The 18,507-nt window shown below is 43.4% G+C and overlaps 2 protein-coding genes across 6 annotated transcripts in view; both read right to left on the reverse strand.

Moving 5' to 3' along the window:
- Positions 1–590: 590 nt before the first annotated feature.
- LOC133509765 (dickkopf-related protein 1-like) lies at positions 591–3,878 on the reverse strand. Of its 2 annotated transcripts, none has more exons than XM_061837107.1 (4): positions 3,363–3,878; positions 3,130–3,271; positions 2,910–3,038; positions 591–1,396 (listed from the first exon to the last, which is right to left on the reverse strand). In XM_061837107.1, exons 1-4 carry the CDS (start codon positions 3,570–3,572, stop codon positions 1,125–1,127), a joined length of 753 nt encoding a protein of 250 aa, XP_061693091.1. In that variant the 5' UTR covers positions 3,573–3,878; the 3' UTR covers positions 591–1,124. The 2 variants fall into 2 exon arrangements, with proteins under 2 accessions (XP_061693091.1, XP_061693089.1); XM_061837105.1 differs by having other exon boundaries at positions 3,130–3,274.
- Positions 3,879–7,782: 3,904 nt separating this feature from the next.
- Positions 7,783–18,507, reverse strand: part of LOC133509834 (cGMP-dependent protein kinase 1) — a 134,687-nt gene continuing 123,962 nt past the window's right edge. For all 4 annotated transcript variants that reach the window (XM_061837239.1, XM_061837238.1, XM_061837237.1 and 1 more), the window contains 9 exons: positions 14,888–14,984; positions 14,651–14,790; positions 14,186–14,275; positions 13,069–13,210; positions 12,833–12,996; positions 12,639–12,761; positions 12,504–12,566; positions 10,598–10,664; positions 7,783–10,527 (listed from right to left, as the gene is read on the reverse strand). In XM_061837239.1, coding sequence (XP_061693223.1) covers positions 10,429–10,527; positions 10,598–10,664; positions 12,504–12,566; positions 12,639–12,761; positions 12,833–12,996; positions 13,069–13,210; positions 14,186–14,275; positions 14,651–14,790; positions 14,888–14,984 — 985 coding nt within the window. In that variant the 3' untranslated portion in view covers positions 7,783–10,428. The remainder of the gene's footprint in view (positions 10,528–10,597; positions 10,665–12,503; positions 12,567–12,638; positions 12,762–12,832; positions 12,997–13,068; positions 13,211–14,185; positions 14,276–14,650; positions 14,791–14,887; positions 14,985–18,507) is intronic.

Consider the following 18,507-nt stretch of genomic DNA (forward strand, 5'->3'; position numbering starts at 1 on the left):
TATGTGTTAGCATGACGCTAACTTTTGTGAGACGAAATTATTTGGTTTTGCATTTAATAGTTTAAACATTTCGTAACCGCAATGCCGATTTCCGTTAGCCCGCTTATGCCGTTCCGCATGCCGTTTTAGCACTAACCTAATTGTGAGATCCAAATTACTGTGAATACTCAGTTCTCAAACGTCTCTGTTCTGTCTCTGAACAAAAATTTTGAGATTTTTTTGTTTGCTTCTGTTTTCGAGCGAAAATCGGTACTCGAACGCCCCGGACAAAACCCGGAATTACACAATGCGCGCCTCTGTACGCAGACGCGTCCCGGTAGCTACATTTGTAATTGGGAAATATCGATTCGGTTTTGGAACAAATCGATCGAGAACCGAGGTCGTACTGTACATGGTTTGTTGTTTGAATATGCGATTATTATTTCTCTGATGTGTTTGGTGGCCGTTTTAAAGTAAACTACACATAGGGATGACAATTATACTGTAAAGCGAGCACACGTTGCCTGTTACAGTATTTGCGAGTATACTTTTAGTTCCCTTTGTGATATTCTACAAGCCCCTTTTTCTTGACCGTTGGGGGGGGTGGGGGGAGTGAAAACAGGCGCTAAGGAATACTTTAAAAAGTGTTTAATACATTTAAACGTGTTTAAAGCATTCGGGAGAGGTAAAACTTATCATGTCCAAAAAATACATGGTCTCGCTATAGCGCAGATTTTCACCTGCCGCGGGTGAGTCTGGAATGTCCCGGAACATATGTTCAATGATTTATTATATATTATGAGCGTTTGTTCCCCAGCCGTCATTCACAATACAGTAATTTACTGCAATAACCGAGGCTTCAAGTTCCATAAAAACAGAAACAAAGAAAACAGCTCTGCCATTAACCCCGCCGACGACTGAGACACCCCCCCCCCCCCCCCCCGCCGCTCGCCCCCCCCCCCTTCGACCTCCCCTCTCATCCGTTGGCGGGCAACGAGATCAGTCCATCATCTCTGCGGGTGTATCACTTTTCCCAGGAAGCGCATCTTCGCTTCCTGGCGCTGTCTTGGTGTCAGCGGCGCTGGCAGGAAAGAAAAGTCTTGGGTGTTGGCATATGTGTGTGTGTTTGTCTGTGTGCGCGCGAATCAACGTCTCTGGCAGGTGTGCAGGTTCCGGGCGGACGTCCTGCCGACGCCGGCGTGCTGCTCCCGCTCGCCTCTCTCGGGCCGGCACGCCAGGCCGTCGCCGCAGTCGCAGCGCTGGAACAGCTCCAGGCCGTGGGTGCCCTTGCGGCGGTGGCGCGTGCACACCTGGCCCTCGGTCAGCACCGGCTTGCAGATGCGCGACCAGAAGTGGCGGGCGCAGCACAGCCCCGCAGCGCAGTCGGCCGAGCGCAGGCACGTGTCGCCTTCCTGACCTTTTTTTTTTTTTTTTTTTTGGGTGGGGGGGGGGGAGAAACAACGTGTCATGATGACAAATGGCAAAGAAAATGAACAGGCATCTTAAAAGTTGACATTTGCCAATAGACGCCAAAGCTCTACTTTTATACTCCACGGAGCTTTTCGCCTGAGTGCAAAAAAGCGGCAATATGTGCCATTATCGGCAAATAAAACAGGATAGCTCATTAAATGTTGCCGATTAAACGTGAAATGTTGTAAGAAATCCCGTGACCCTTGTGAGGATAAGCGGGCTCAGTAAATGGATGGATAAATAATTGAACCACCCACGAAAAAGGGAAAATCCTCAACGGATTGTCTAGAAATCCCTTATAAAGGCCACGAGATGATGGGAAAAGAGGTCTTTTGTCTCAATGAAGCGCCTCTGCTGATGTCAACATAGTTCCAAGATGTTAAAAAAAGGGGCGCCTAAGTGCTTATTTTACATTTGAGAACATCAGCGAAAAGTGGAGACAATTGCAAATTTGTGAAAGCTGCACTGCAAATATGCGAGTTTGCTGTACTCAAGCCGAGGTTATTGCGGGCGAGGGCCGAGAATCATAAATCCACGTTTAAAAATTGCTTACAAAATGGTGGCAAATGCCTATTTTGCCAAAGTGAAGCACCTCAATTCACTTCAGTTTGACCCCTTTGAAAATGCCAAACTGTAAACGTGTAAGGGTTCAAGTCGAGCGACTCACAAAACGCATAATGAAAATCTGAGGAATACACGTCCCCTAAAAACAAGTGAGTGTTCCAAAGCACTACTTTTATACTAGCTTATGGGTTCACTCTAACATAGTTCCTTGAAACAAAATGGCAATTGTTTAAATTTGGTCTGAGCAAAAAAATATATATATATACGACAAATAGGTGAGTTTTCAGTGGCATAGAGGTGAAGCGTTGGCCACACAGTTCTGAGGACCCGGGTTCGATTCCCCCCCCGCCTGTGTGGAGTTTGCATGTTCTCCCCGTGCCTGCGTGGGTTCCCTCCGGGCACTCTGGTTTCCTCCCACATCCCCAAAAACATGCAACATTAATTGGACACTCTAAATTGCCCCTAGGTGTGATTGTGAGTGCGGCTGTTTGTCTCGATCTGCGATTGGCCGGCGACCAGTTCAGGGTGTACCCCGCGTCCTGCCCGTTGACAGCCGGGATAGGCCCCGGCACTACCCGCGACCCTCGTGAGGATAAGCGGCAAAGAAAATGGATGGATAGGTGAGTTTTCCGACTGATATTGGGGGATCGGTGGCAAAAAAATAATTTTATTCGTATACTGTCGTACTTTTAACGCATATTTACAAATTGTAGAGTTTTGCATATTAAAGAAGACGACACGATCGCAAGCGTGAAAAGCCAAAGCAACGAGATCTCCTGCCTGAGCGCATCAAAGCGACACGACAACGTCCTACCGAGGGAGCGGAGGAGTCAAAGTGGGGTTTTTGTTCTGGGTGAGGTGGGTGAGGTGGGTGGGGTGGGGGTGGGGGTCGTTACCTTTCACAGGGTGGCCTTCGGGGCCAGCAAGCGGCCTCTTGGCATGGTGCTCCATGGTGTGGTTGTGTAAATGCCAGACTGATACGGTGGAAGATTCCGGCCCATCGAAGTCATTCGTCTGACACACACCTGCAGAGAAGAGGAGAAAGTCAACTTACGAGTAGAAAGATGGGGGGGGGGGGCAAGTTGGCACAACAGTTTGTTGTTGTTGTTATTTTACCGTTGCCGCAGCGACTTCCTGCGCAACACATGGAGTCTCGCGCGCAACGCTTCCGGTTCCTGCGGCACGGCAGACACACGCTGCGGACGTCGTTGCAAAATTCCTCCCCGCCGCAGTCGTCGTCGTCCGCGCACACGCTCGCCTGCTGGACGCCACCGAGACAAAAACGGACGTCTCGTTAAGCGCGCGCGCACTTTCGAGGCCACGGGGGGGGGGGGGGGGGGGCGTTTTACCTGCAAGGCGTCCGCGGACGATTTGTGGCCCAGGCCGCCCGGCGGAGGAGGGGGCGGCGGCGAGGTGCGCGGACTCGGGCTGACCGGCTCGAAGTTCTTGATGGAGTTGGAGTTGAGGAGGAGGATCGGTCCGGCCTGAGCGTATCCAAGCAGCGAGAGCCAAAGAGGCAAGAAGCAACGCGCGGCGCACGGCGTCAGCATGATTGGCATCCCCCAAAAATAATCAGAATAATAATATTTAAAAAAAAAAAAAAGGGGGGGGGGGGAACAAGTCCAGGAATTCCCTCTAAAAAGAAGAGTGTCTCCCTGGTGTTGCAGGCGCGACTCCGGTGTCGCCCCGAGTGCCGGGTGGACGCTTTTATACGCGCGGACCTGTTGCTCTCTCCGCCCCCCTCGCTCGGCGCAACAAAGGCGAAGGGCTGGGATTTAACCCCCCCCCCCAACTCCAAAACCGCTCATCCGACGAGACTCCCCGCTTGGATCACGAGGACGACCTGCGCGAAGTCCGTCCGATGCCGGGCCCAGGACTGGACTTTGCAAAGTCACTGTCCAAGTTCAGTCGGGCGAAGTGGCCGACATAAATTTGGCCCAAGATAGATAGATAGATAGATAGATAGATAGATAGATAGATAGATAGATAGATAGATAGATAGATAGATAGATAGATAGAGATAGATAGATAGATAGATAGATAGATAGATAGATAGATAGATAGATAGATAGATAGATAGATAGATAGATAAGCAGCTAAGAAAAAAAGGATAGACAGATAAGCGGCTAAGAAAAATAGAATTATTTTTTTCTTTGTTTACACTCTATCTTTTAACAATATATAGAGCAATATAAATAGACTTTTTCCTTTGATATTCACTTAATTTTTTGGTTATTAATAAGACATTAAGAAAGTTTAAACGTTTTTCTTATTTTGCCCATTTCAATGAAAAATAATTACAAATTATTTTGGAATAATGCAATCACTATATCATGAAGTACTGCAATCCACATGATATTTTTCTCTATAAACATTAATTTCTTCTTATGTATTATAAACAAATTAAAGCATTTTTCTCGAAGTCATAACTTGGAATAAAAAAGTCAGTTTTTTTCATCTTTTGTTTAAAAATAACTGTGACACAAATCACTAAATCTAATTATTTTATATGATGTAACTGGATTTAAAATTTTGCCGCAGAGTATTTTTGCGTTTCCTTTTTTTTATTTATTATTTTATTTTATTTTTGTTTTATTTATTTTTATGTTTCTCTTTTTTGGATGAATACGTGATGGGGGGGGTCGAGCTGGGGAAATAAAAGACAAAAACAAATTTGAGGAAAAAAAAGGATTATTTGAGCTTATTGTTGACAGTAAAAGAATGTGTTTACCATGAAACTAATATTTTTGGGATAGGAAAAAGGAAAATGATTTTTTTATTAAAAATATGCATATGTAATAATAATATAATAATATTTTTACTAACAGGTATTTTTTTTAATAAATAAAGATTGGATATATTAAAATGTAACATAACATAACATAGATATCATGAGGACATAAAGGCTTAAAGTGATAATAAAATAACTCGTAAAGAATGAAAGAATGTGGGAGTCTCAAAGTGTGGTAGGAGTACCGGTTGTGGTACGCGGGCTCTCTCAAGAGGGCCGTGAAAAATCATTGAATTAAAAAGATGATTTAAATATACAACATTTAAAACATGTTAAAAAAACAACCTTGTATGTATGCAAACCACCAGTTTAATATTTAAAAAAAAACTACAGTACATTTTTGCTTTTAATGGACTTTACATTTTTAAGGAATTCAACTTTTAGGTTTGCGTGTAAGACTGTGTTTTACACGATTATTTACGCACAAGTGTTAAACGTTTATGTACAATACACACACACACACACACACACACATACATATATATATAATTTTTTTCCCCCCAATGCATTGCAGTTCTTTATCCATTACATTTTCTTCACATTTTTGACTTTAAATACAGTACATTTTGGAGTACAATTCAATCAAATTGAACTGTTAGCCACTTTCAAACACTTTCAATCTTTTGTTATTTCGCGTTCATTTTTGCACGTTTAAGAATATTTTCACATACCTTTACATGCAATACATATCTGAAGGAAGATTTAAATCATTTTCTTCATATGTTAAAATTTTTTTTGTTAATGTTCAAATGGTGCGTAATGATACTACAATACCATTAAATATATATGATAAATATATCGTCGTTTTGGCTCGGTGGTGTCCAGCATATATATATAAATATTTATTTTATATATGAATAAAACTTCTGCCTCGTTTTTAATAAAGTTTGGGAACCAGTAGTGTAAATACAGTAAATTGGTTATAGCTGCAGCGCAAATATTGCTTTTTGAAGTACTTTGTAATCGCTTTTAGTCATCTTTGCAAAGAGTCCTGATGAATCTGTTGATATTATTTCATCCTTTGTGGATTTAAAAAAAAAAAAAAAAGGAGCTAATGTTTTTAGTGTGTTTGTCAGAGCTAATTCCATCATGTTGTTTGACAAGAGGCCGATTGAAGTCACTCGCGTCGATTAACTCTTCATTTGATCCCCGTGCATGTTTGCGAAAGAGGGGGTCCAAAGGGGGGGGGCAATTACCCCCCCCCCCCCCAAGCTCCAGATGACACCAAGGGGCGGACATGAATGTGTAGGATATGCAAGAAGACCATTAAGGGGTGTGAAAAGTTGACCGAATTAATAGACTTCCGTGGCGAAGCCTTTCAGGTTTGACTGGCACTTTGGAGATGAAAGGACCCCCCCACCCTCCAGACCACCCCAGCTCGACCCCCGTTTGGGTTCCGACTTGCAGAAACCGAGCCCGAGCTGTCCTTAAAGCCTCTTTAAAAAAAAAAAAATAAAATAAAAAGTGTGTGTTTGACAGGAAATTCTCCAGAACTCAATATGCTCATCTTTCATTCGTGTAACATGACGCCATGTTGGGACGGTCACGCAAGCGGCCGATAACCACGAAAACGAGCCCCGAAAGAGTTCTAAACACTTTACAAAGCGGACTTTAATTGCTGTGTAGCTTTTGAAGTGAACCTTTTATCTTCACTTTTTTTTTTGGGGGGGAACGGAGTGCTGTCCTTTGAAGAGCCATCTTTACTCTTTGATCTCCGTGACGTGTCAACCTGTTGTCGCCGCCGCAAAAAAAAAAAAAAAAAAAAAAAAACTACACGATTTGTGTTAATAATAGCTTAACTCGGGGAATATGAGTCATTAATTTACCCAAAAAAAAAAACACTTGACAGTGGATTTGGGAGGTTGTTAATTAAAGCCGGGGAGACATTTGTCCGGTTATTCCAGACTGGAAGTGGGTTAAAAGATGTGGCATTTGCTTGCAGCGCCCTCATGTGGTCACTCTCTGACTTGTCACTACTGTACATTTTGAACTTTTTTTTTCAAGATGAAAATATTCCAATAAACCCACTCTTGTCTAATTTCCATTTACATTTTTTGGTGGGGACAAACTCTTAGAAATTCGCCATTATTATTACTATGAATGGTTATTTAGATTTAATTCATTCAGTAAAAACGAAAACTTGAAAAAAATTATAGTATACATTTTAGCATTACAGTATGATTTATAAATTGCAATTTGCTTATTAACACCCCTTTATGAAGAAAAACAACCACAGGCCCTCCAGCAATGCAGCGGGACCATGTGTTTTCTCTAATCCAATCAGAGAAAGGTTAGTGGAGGAAGGAAGTCCATAGCCAATGTTATACAATTATACATAATATATTAATAGATAAAATACAACAGCATATTATTCTTTTAGATATATATTTCAGCTGGGAAAAAAATACATATACAGGTAATGTAAATTTTTTTATACTTCTTTATGATAAGGGTAGTACGCAAACAAAACCCTCAAAATGTGAGCTAATATACAAAATATGAATATTTTGGAGGTTAAAGTGTTGAATTTATGAGTATTTTTTGTGACGATAATGATTGTTAAGGTTCAAATCGATCTAATTTGTTAAGGTTCAAATGTATCTAATTTAATGAAGTGTATTTTATTTAATGAGGCCATTAAAGTAAGTTATCCACATCAAGTTATGCGTTATGTAATTTTTATACATGCAGTATGTGTCTGTGTGTGTGTGTGTGTATATATATATAATATATATATATATGTATATATATATATATATATATTCCCCCTGAAAAATACACACATAAGTTACATAAACTGGATTTGACATTCATACGACATACATACGCACACGCATACACACACACACACACACACACACACACATATATATATATGCGCGCGTCTGTATATATATATATTCCCCCTAAAAATACACACATAAATGACATAAACATTGGATTTGACTAATAAAAACAGCAACACAGATTCCTTTTGTTTAAATTCTATAATTCAGAAAAAGAAAACTCATACACGTGGCACTTTGAAAAATTAATTTACAGCAACAAAACAAAACTTGAACAACACAAGGCAAATATCTGGCAAGATGGACATTGCAGAGAAGGTGGTCCAAATATGACATAAATGCGCTCACTTATCAATGTTTGAGATAATCATGTATTTAAAAAAAAGAAGAAAAAAAAACATTTGAACCCAATTGCCTTCCGGTATTGAAATTAAGACTAATAATAAATTAACAATAACACAACTACCATTTACTGCATTTTGGGGAGCAAACGGAACGACCGTCGCGTTCCACTCGATTCCTTTTCACGCGGGCGGTCCCGAAGAGTCGACAAGCGTAAAATATCATAAGGACGAAAAAACAAAACCTGCCGTAATAATCGCAATCATCATCATAAATACTTGTGCCTATTTAACGCTGCCGTTTTATTTCTTTCCTCGACGCGGCGGCGTGTACGAAACTGGACGACCCGGATATCGAAATGAAATCAAAATGGAGGTTCGCAACTGCAAATCATTCCTGCTTCCATATTTCGATTCCACGTGGACGTGAAAAGCGTGTCATTGCAGTCGGGTGCGATGGATTTTTAATTTTTACGCGGCGGAACGCAAAAGAAACGATATTTCGGGTGAGGCGTACTTTGAAGTAAACTTTGCAGTTTTTATGTTCATGCAGCATCGAAAAAGGCCTTGTGATGATCATTTGTATGGCGTCCATTTAAGGCACTTCCATTTTATGCTCTTGATTGTTGGGACGTGAGAGGCGAGTGGCAAAATGATCAAAATCGTTTTTAAATATTATGCCCGGGGGGGGGGGGGGGGATCACCAAATATCCAATTGTAATAATAAAGAAAACCGAGCAAAAGAAAGGAGATAATAATAGTAAAAATTGAAAAAAAAAAAAACGACAACCTAGCAATACTGTCACGTCACCGTCTCTTTTTGCGGTTATGAATCAATAACAGCGCCGAAGATATGGATCGACACCTGGTTCACAGTTGGAGCCGTACAAGCGCGACGGAGGACGACGGGCGGCCGAGCGTTCGAAGCGTCCTCGCGCGACGTTGCGAACGACATTTCGGAGCGCGGCCTGAAAATAAAATGCGCGGGGGGCGTTTCGAGCGCGCGTCGGGCGACGGCGTTACCTCGCGGAAATGCTTTCATTTGTCGTGTCGGCCGTGCGTGACGGGCCACGTCGGGAACGGGGCACTTTGGGGAGGCTCCGCACACTATTGTGCTTTTTGTGTGTTTATGGTGTACCTTAAAGGGGACATATTATGAAAACTTGCCTGAATGAGGGCGGGTTCCTGTTTCGACGCTCGTACATTTAGCTAAACCGCAATGAGTACGCAATGGACCATTCCGACCTGTCAATCACTCGTACAAAAATAGCCAATCAGAAAGCTGCATTGTCTTGACACGCCCCTCTCGCCGTATTGTCCCACAAGCAATACTGGTGGTCAGTAGCGTGCGCTTGGAAAAGTTAACGTTACGAAGGAAATGGTCTTCAGATGCGCTTGGGGAACGTGCGATTCTGACGAAAGATATCCGGCTCGGTTGCAAGGGGCCCGCTTGATTCATTTTCCAAAGCCTAAAACACGATTGACGAAGTACCTACGATGGATTATGGCTCGCGTACAACTAAATGTGGACAATATCGACAAACACAAGGCTGTGTGTTCGAAGGTAAGAGGTAAGATGACAGTGATGGCGTCGGTATCTGCCCTGCGACTGACCGGCGACCGGTTCAGGGCGTAATTCGCCCGAAGCCAGCTGGGATGGGCTCCGGCTTTCCCGCAACCCTTGTGGGAATAAGCGGCTCGGATCACGACATGACAGTTAGCAATTTGGGACCAGATCGCCAGAGGCGGCTTTGCGCGGGCGCATTTTCTTTCTTTTTTTTTTAATATTTATCTCCAGCTATGAGGTCTGAGAGTCTTCAGAAATCTCCAATAAAAACATTTTTTTTGTGGGGGTGGGGGGAAGAATGCATAATATGTCTCCTTTAAAACCTTCAAGATTATGTAATGCGGCAATCGGTGACATTCAGGTTAGTCGAGAGAGCACTTGTAGTACAACAGAAGCGACCGCAGAAAGCCAGCAGATGATCGGAACACGACAATTTTTTTTTTACATGTTCACAAACTGTTTATTATTTTTTTTTAATCCTAAAAAATAAAATAAAATAAAAAGAACGACGAGAAAATACAAAGAAACATTCGCCAGCCGGTCGACGTGCGCCGTCGTCAGCCGCGTTATTTTAATTTGTTTTTTTTTTTTTTTTTTTTTGCGTGCGCGTGCAAGTGTATCCCTGCACTTTTGTCCGCCTCAGAGCTGAGTGTAAGACAACACTGAACATGTGCTACAGCTGTCCCGCTATAAATGCTTGACCCCCGGGGCCACAGTGAAATAAAGGCATATCGGTGACCCGGTCGGGCGTGCCATCCATCCATCCACCCATCCGTTAAATCTACATTTATACTTCTTCTCCATATCTGCTTTTGTTTTGATTTTTTTTTTACCACGTAGCCACGTCCTCGGCGTGGCCTCCATTCCGACAAAAGAAGAGTTTCTTCTGGTCCCGTCGTGGGGGGGGGGGGGGGAGCTCGAAGGGGAGCTTCAGAAATCGACGTCCCAGCCCGAGTTGTCGTCGGGCGGCGGGTCCTCGTTGTCCTCCGGGAAGCTGTCGAAGTTACTCGTGTCGACGGCCGACGTGACCTGGCGAGGGGGAGAGAGCGGAGGGCGACGTCATGACACGTCGCGGCGGCGGCGGCGCTTTTGCACTCACGTTGGGGATGATGGGCGGCGTCAGCGTCCCCTTCTTCAAGCCCTCCCAGTTAAAGCCCTCAAACCACCTGGCGGCAAAACCAAAAACCAAACAAAACGCGACTCGTCAGGGAAGGAAGTGCTTCTTACAGTTTTGACTTCGAGTTCAAATACAGTAGCGTAGTAGGGCTAAGTAGTCATTACGAAACAAAACAAAACAAGAGAGGCTAATACGGTATTAATGGAAGCCGCTGTGACATTAGAAACATTAACACTGCACTTAAAAGACACGGAGATGAAAAAAAATTTACTTAAATAAAGATTCAATTTAAATTAAAAAAAAAAAAAACACGAGTGGAGGCCAGTGTACCAAAAGTGGGACTCATACCAGGCTTTTGAGAGTCACTGCTTTTGTGCGACAAAAGAAAATTATTTGCCTTTTTGGAAATTTCACATAAAGATTGCCTGTTTTTTTTTTTTTTAAATTCTTTTTGTTCTCTATTGTAAAGGGACATTGGGGGAAAAAAACTAACTTGCTTCTCATTGTAATGAGAAACTTACTCATTACAATGTGAAACTTACTGATTAGAATGAGAAACAAGTTCGTTTTTTTAATCCAAATGTCCCTTTTACCCATAAAAAGAAACTTACTAATTACAATGTGAAAGTTATTCATTACAATGAGAAACAAGTTATTTTCCCCCCAATGTCCCTTTTACTCATTGTAATAAGAAACTTTCTCATGACAATGACAAACAAGTTACTTTTTTTCCCATGTCACTTTTGCTCATTGTAATAAGAAACTTACTAATTGCAATATGAAATGTACTCATTACAATGAGAAAGAAGTTTTTTTTTTCCCAATGTCCCTTTTACTCATTGTAATAAGAAACTTACTCATTACAATGTGAAACGTACTCATGACAATGAGAAACAAGTTAGTTTTTTCCCCCCAATGTCCCTTTTACTTATTGTAATACAAAACTTACTCATTACAATGAGAAACAAGTTGGTTTTTCCCCAATGTCCATTTTACTCATTGTAATCAGAAACTTATTCATTACAATGCGAAACTTACTCGTGACAATGAGAAACAAGTTGGTTTTTCCCCCCAATATCCCTTTTACTCATTGTAATAAGAAACTTACTCATTACAATGTGAAACATACTCATGACAATGAGAAGCAAGTTCGTTTTTTCCCCCCAGTATCCCTTTTACTTATTGTAATACAAAACTTACTCATTACAATGAGAAACAAGTTGTTTTTTTCCGAATGTCCCTTTTACTCATTGTGATACGAAACGTACTCATTACAATGTGAAACTTACTCATTACAATGAGAAACAAGATTTTTTTTCCCAATGTCCCTTTTACTCATTGTAATAAGAAACTTACTCATTACAATGCAAAACTTACTCATTACAATGAGAAACAAGTTAGTCCCCCCCCCCCATGTCCCTTTAGGGACTCCGTACTATTGTTTTCTTTCCTCGTGCAAAAATCCATTCTATGTTCATTTTTGTTCATTTTTTTTATTTCAATATGCACTTTCCATCCATTTTCCAAGCCGCTCTTTCTCACAAGGGTCGCGGGAGTGCTGGAGCCTATCCCAGCTAACCCATTTCCTTGATTTATATTATTGAAAAGTAGAATTTTTATGATGTGCATTTTTTCCAGTTTCATTGAAGTAACAGTAAATAAAAGCATTTTTTTCTCTACACATTTTAAAGTTTCACTTAAAGACAACGATGTCCAAATTCTGTTATTTTTTGTTTTCGTTGTCCTGTTTCACAAATGTTTAAACATTTTGAAAATGCTCCTATTCCAATATATATTTTTTAATGTTATTTTTAAAAATGTTACATAACTTTCGCCCAGATGAAGTGAATTCCACTGACGCTCAACCGCGACGAGTCCGTTTGCTTACTTGTGCTTTTGGATGTCCTTGACACCGTTTTTCAAGTTTCCCAGTCGTTCAGAAGGATTATCCCTGCCCAAGACAAGCAAGGCAGCAGTCAGTACGGCGACCCAAAAGAACTCGGCGCCGAAGACGAGGACTCACCTGCATAGCTTTTTGATTAAGTTGGCAGCATTTTTGGTGATTTTCTTTGGGAATTCGATCATGTCGATGCCTCTCAGGATGATGTTGTAGGTCTTCATTGGATCGGGGCCAGAGAACGGAGGGCTGGGAGCAGAGCAAGACCTGGTCTAGATGGGTTCTGACTTCCTTTGCGGATCGCAAAGATATGCTGTTACCTGCCAGTCAGGAGCTCGAACATGAGGATCCCAAGTGACCAGTAATCGGCGGAGATGTCGTGGCCCTTGTTCAGGATGATCTCGGGCGCTACGTACTCGGGCGTCCCGCAGAAAGTCCACGTTTTCTTCCCAAAACCGATTTTCTTGGCGAAACCAAAGTCCACCTAGCGGAAAAGACAAAAGCTCAGGAAAGGAATGAACGAGTAAGGAGCGAGATCATCGCGAGAAGGTCCTACCAGTTTGGCGTAACCCCTGTGATCCAGTATAAGGTTTTCGGGTTTGAGGTCTCGGTAGATGATGCCTTTGGAATGTAGGTAGGCGAAGGCCTCCACCACGCAGCCAGTGTAAAACCTGGTGGTCGAGTCCTCGAATGAACCTCTGGGAACAGCCGGGGGAATCGTCAGAGAAACGGTGAGCAGTGCCTTCAGGTACAAGTCTGACGTTCACTTTGTGACTCAAAACATTTGCGTTTCAAATCATCATCCCCATTAAAAGGAATGGAAATGTCATTAATCCCTCCCAGCCTCCTCCCAAAAACAAAACAAAATGTGTCATGTGTTTTTTCATACGGAAAATAGCACACTTCCATCTTGCACTTCATAAGAACATACAGTAATAACAACATTTATAGAATGTAATGAATTAAATCATTGTCCACTATTAATTTAAGGTGTGCGTGATTTGACCACTCGAGGACAGTGTCAAAAAATAACTTTTACTTTAAATACAGAAAGTGACTCAGTCATCTGCAATACCTTTGCACCGGTGATAAAAAAATATACTGTATGTCCGTGAGTAGTTTTATGTTGTCTGTCTACATGTGTTCCTGCACCGCTTGTGTTCAAAAAGCAGTTCCTTAAGGCATTACTCCACCGGCACATAAGTGCCGATTTGTCGGCCCATCCATGACGGTTCCCATTATCCATCTATTTTATTTGCCGCTTATCCTCACGAGTGTGGCGGGGAGCGGTGGAGCCTACCCCAGCTGTCAACGGGCAGGAGGCAGGGTACACCCCGAACTGGTTGCCAGCCAATCGCAGGGCACAGAGAAACAAACTGTCACACTCACACCTAGGTGCAATTTAGAGTGTCCAACTAATGTTGCATGTTTTTGGGATGTGGGAGGAAACCGGAGTTCTCAGAGAAAACCAGGCAGGGCCGGGATTGAACCCGGGTCTTCAGAACTGTGAGGCCAACGCTTTACCAGCTGATCCACCGTGCCGCCGGTTCCCATTACATGTTAGCATAAAACACGCAGATTCCTTGGAAAAGTTAGCATATGTGGTGGTTTTAAGTACAAAACACATAAACGGACGCTCAAAATGTGAGCAGTTCTGAAGCAAAAGAGCACACCGGTCTCGAAGAATGGTCCACAGTTCTCCTCCGAGGCAAGCTTCCATCAGCATGTAGAGGTACTTGCTGTCCTTGAACGTTCTATAGAGTCTGGAAACACACAGAAGACGGCGGGACTGACAATAGCTGACACACAAACTCGGTGATCTCAACGGGATGCCAGTGAGATAAACCAGTTTGGACCCGTACTAATGTCGGGAATTAGAATTTCCAGATGGACCCAGGTAGAATATTTCAACGCTATTCCACTCGGTACATAATTGCAGTATACTGCACTGACATCGTCGTTATCTCGACTCAGTTTACCCAGTCAAGGTACAACTTCATATTCTTGTTATGACATAATTGTCTGGTGGTGTGATGCGACCTTATTCGAAAAAATCTTTGGTATGGATGCGTGAAGATACCTTGACCCCCCCACACCCCCCCCCCAAATTAAAAAGACATAAGGGGAGATGATTCTACCTAACAATGAAATCAGAGTGAGCCTCCTGCATGATGAGTTTCTCCGAGCGAATGTGCTCCTGTTGCCTGGTGTCGACGATGTGCCGCTTCTTGAGGATCTTCATGGCAAAGGTTTTGGTCTCGTCGCTTTTGAGCTGAACCTTGAAGAGAGGTGACGAAAGGATGAAAAAAGAGAGGTTGAGCACCAGCGTCATTGGTATTGCCACGGGGTTGCCACGCTTTCTTTCCCCTCCTTACCAGCTCCACGCGACCAAAGCCGCCGACCCCCAGAGTGTCGATGATGTTGAAATCCGCCAGATTGAGATTGAAGAAAAACGCGTTCTCGGCTTCGTACCTGCGGTCGGATGAGGGAGGGAGGGAACGGGATGATGAAAGACGAGATCGTCCACCTTCAGTTTTTTTGCCTTTCAGTTCATTTGTTTGCAAATCCCAGCGGATTACCTCGCCCTAATCTATCAGAGAGGTCTTCAAGGATCGGGAGCGTTTGAATACACAAAACGCTTCCCTTTGAAAAAAAGAAAAGACTAAATTGTCCTCAGCCTGCCCCCATTAGGGCGGGATGAGACAAGAACGCCGGACATCTGTCACCCGAGACGCTTAAAAAAAACTTGAAAAAAAATTGTTCCCACGTGTCCGCCCCCTTTGATCCCCTCACCCCGCCCGTGTCTTCGGGATATTGTTTGATCCGGATCGAGTTTCATCAAATCAGGATCCGGATCAGCGGGCTTAGTATTCCGCACGTGTTTTTTTTTTTGTGTTTGTTTGTTTTGTTTGTTTCTGGGTCACTCGGAATATGAACGGCTCTTGGCACCGGCGGGTCAATTGTTAGCGCCGCTCAAAGTTTAAAAATCATAATCAGAAATTGAATTTCTTTCAAACAAACTGAGGCCATCTTTGTTTGTTTGTTAGTAACGAATTTAATGGTTTATTCATGCATATTTTTTTCCCTCAAAAAACATACCATACATGCCAAGAAAAGGATTGTAAATTGTGTGTCATTATGAAATTTCAAAATGACGGATGGGATGCCCAATTATGCTAATAGTGAACAGACATGACATATGACATATATTGTACATAACGAGTGGTTCACGTGGCCAGCAGGTGGCAACCTTGCGCCGTTCCAGTGCTGCACGGGGAGCCTCTAAGTCTCAAGGATTTGTCATAAATCTAGATATGCACGTCTAGGGGTAGACAAACATGGTTGACTTTATTACCTCGAAGAGCGGCCAATAATGTTTGGGCAGGCTTAAAAGTGGATTATGAAGCTTGTGCGGGCAAAGCAACTCGTTGTTATTCCGTAGCCGAAGCGCGCTCAGAGATGAAATGATCCTGCCCGCTAGATCGACTACAAGCTGTACGTCAAACCGTGAATAAATAAGCCTGACCTTGAAACAAAGCCAATTTGCATCCATCTTTAGTTTTTTGATCAGCTGCACGTTTTGTTATACGTTGAAGGATCCTAACCCGACCATAAACCTACTGAATCCTTGCCCCGACCCCAACCCTAATCAAGAGTCACCTTCCTCCCACAAGCTCTACTGTTTATCCTTGACCCCAAGTGACCCCCCCCCTGTTTACCATTATCGACCTAATACTTTTCTCCCCCAACCTTAATCTAACTTTAAAAATTCCCTAATCCCTAATCTTACTTTGACATTAATCATAAATCAGAATTTTAAACTAAACCCTAACCCAAATCCCGACGCCAACCCCAACCTCCGACCCTAACCCTAATCAAACCCTTTTGGAGTTTCAGAAAACTAAAGCTAATTTCAACCAGTAAGTTCGGGCCTGAATCCATTAATAATACAAAATGAAATTGCCATGGTAACAGTTGTGCAGCTTTCTGAAGCGATACAGGTTTTTTGTTTCACCACGTTGGGTTTTTCAGCCGTGCGCAAAATGTAAATTCAAGATGCCCTAACTAGCCCCTCAGCGGTCTGCAGTTGCACGCTTGCAGGTAGAACGGTTGTGTCGTAATGTTATCCAGAAAATCCATTTAAAAAAAAAAATAAAAAATGCTGTATGGCAAAATGTTCCCGTGCAGATGGAGTCGCACTCCGGCGGGCGATAAAACTGGAGAGGACTGATGAGGTCATTGAAATAACACGGTCCCCGAGAGTTTAGGCCAGAGTCGGTGTGTGTCCAATGCAGTCTCATTTCTTTCCTTCTTTCTGTCTTTCTTTCTTGGGTTCCCTGAAGAAAGATTCTTGTTCTAGCTTACACGTCTCACAAAGAGTTAGGGGAATTGGGTTTTCGGGTGGGATGTCAGGATGACCCGAAAATGCGCTACAACCTTTACGAATGAACTTGAATGTGATTTTGTCCAACTGATAAAAGTTTCAGGACTTGTTGAACGACTTGCTGTTCTCTATTATTTTAGTATTTTCTATTATTACTTTGTGAATGAAGAGGTTAATAAAACTGCAGAGAGAGGGGGTGGTGGTATGCACGGTGAGCGCGGAGATAGGGTGGGATCTTTGCCAATGAGTGATTTATAAGAAGGTTTTGGTTCATTATGGATCAAATATCGATTGTGAATTTTGCTGTTCAGCTCCTCAAAAGCCCGATACCCCAAGACTTTTGTGAGGTGTGTATGCAAGAACAGGAATTGTACAGGAAATGCACGAGGGCAGCAGAACAGCGGTGAGATGTGCCGTAGGTGCGCCAGAAGAATTGAAGATGGAGGTGGGACCGCATCAGGGATCCGCGCCGAGCCCCTTCCTGTTCGCGGTAGTAATGGATAGGCTGACAGACGAGGTTGGACTGGAATCCCCTAGGACTATGATGTTCGGAGGTGATATTGTGATCTGCGGTGAAAGCAGGGACCAGCCGGAGGAACTATTAGAAAGATGGAGGCACGCATGAATGTGAGGGGCAGAGGAGGAAGAGTGAAGCTCCAGGGAGAAGAGATGGCGAGGGTGGACGACTTCAAATACTTGGGAGAGCAAAGGTGAGTGTGGTAAAGAAGTGAAGAAACGGGTCCGAGCAGGGTGGAACAATTGGCAGAAGGTGTCTGGTGTCCGATAGGATGACGGGCAAAGGTTCTAAAAGTGGTGAGGCCGGCCATGATGTACGGATTAGAGACCGTGGCACTGAAAAAACAACAGGAAGCGGAACTGGAGGTGGCAGAAATGAAGATGTTGAGGTTCTCGCTCGGAGTGAGCAGGTTGGATAGGGTTAGAAATGAGCTCATTAGAGGGACAGCCGAAGTTGGATGCTTTGGAGACAAGGTTCGAGAGAGCAGACGTCGACGGTTTGGGCATGTCCAGAGGCGAGAGAGTGAGCATATCGGTAGAAAGGTGCTGAGGATGGAGCTAGAACGAGAGGAAGACCAAAGAAAAGGTTGATGGATGTTGTGAGGAAAGACATGATGACAGTTGGTGTTAGAGAGGAAGATGCACGAGATAAGGAAAAAGATGACACCCTGTGTCGACCCCTAACCGGACAAGTCGAAAGGAAAAGAAGAAGATGCAAAAACTACACAAAGTTATCCAGAACTTCTAGTACTGAGAATATCTACGGCATTCCAAGTTTCAAAATCCGAAAAAACGAAACGCTGCGTCTTTCTAGTTCAAGTAAACGCGGACCCCCGCAGAGCGAAGGGGCGGCGTGATCAAAACCGGCGCTGACAGTCTTTGAAGGGAAGCGCTGGCAACTTAGCGGGGGGGGGGGGGGGCATCGTTACAGCCACGCCGCCCCCGGGGGGGGGGGGGGACACGCAGTAGTTTACATCGCCGCAGGATGCTGACTCGAGTTTTCCTCGTCGTGAGACCGAGCCAGGAATTCCGTGCGGCGCGGGAAGTGTGAATTTTAGAGGCGTTGGCAACAGCATCTGGCAAATTAACACCTCA

The sequence above is a fragment of the Syngnathoides biaculeatus genome, chromosome 12 (genome assembly GCF_019802595.1).
Source record: "Syngnathoides biaculeatus isolate LvHL_M chromosome 12, ASM1980259v1, whole genome shotgun sequence".
Classification (NCBI taxonomy): Eukaryota; Metazoa; Chordata; class Actinopteri; order Syngnathiformes; family Syngnathidae; genus Syngnathoides; species Syngnathoides biaculeatus.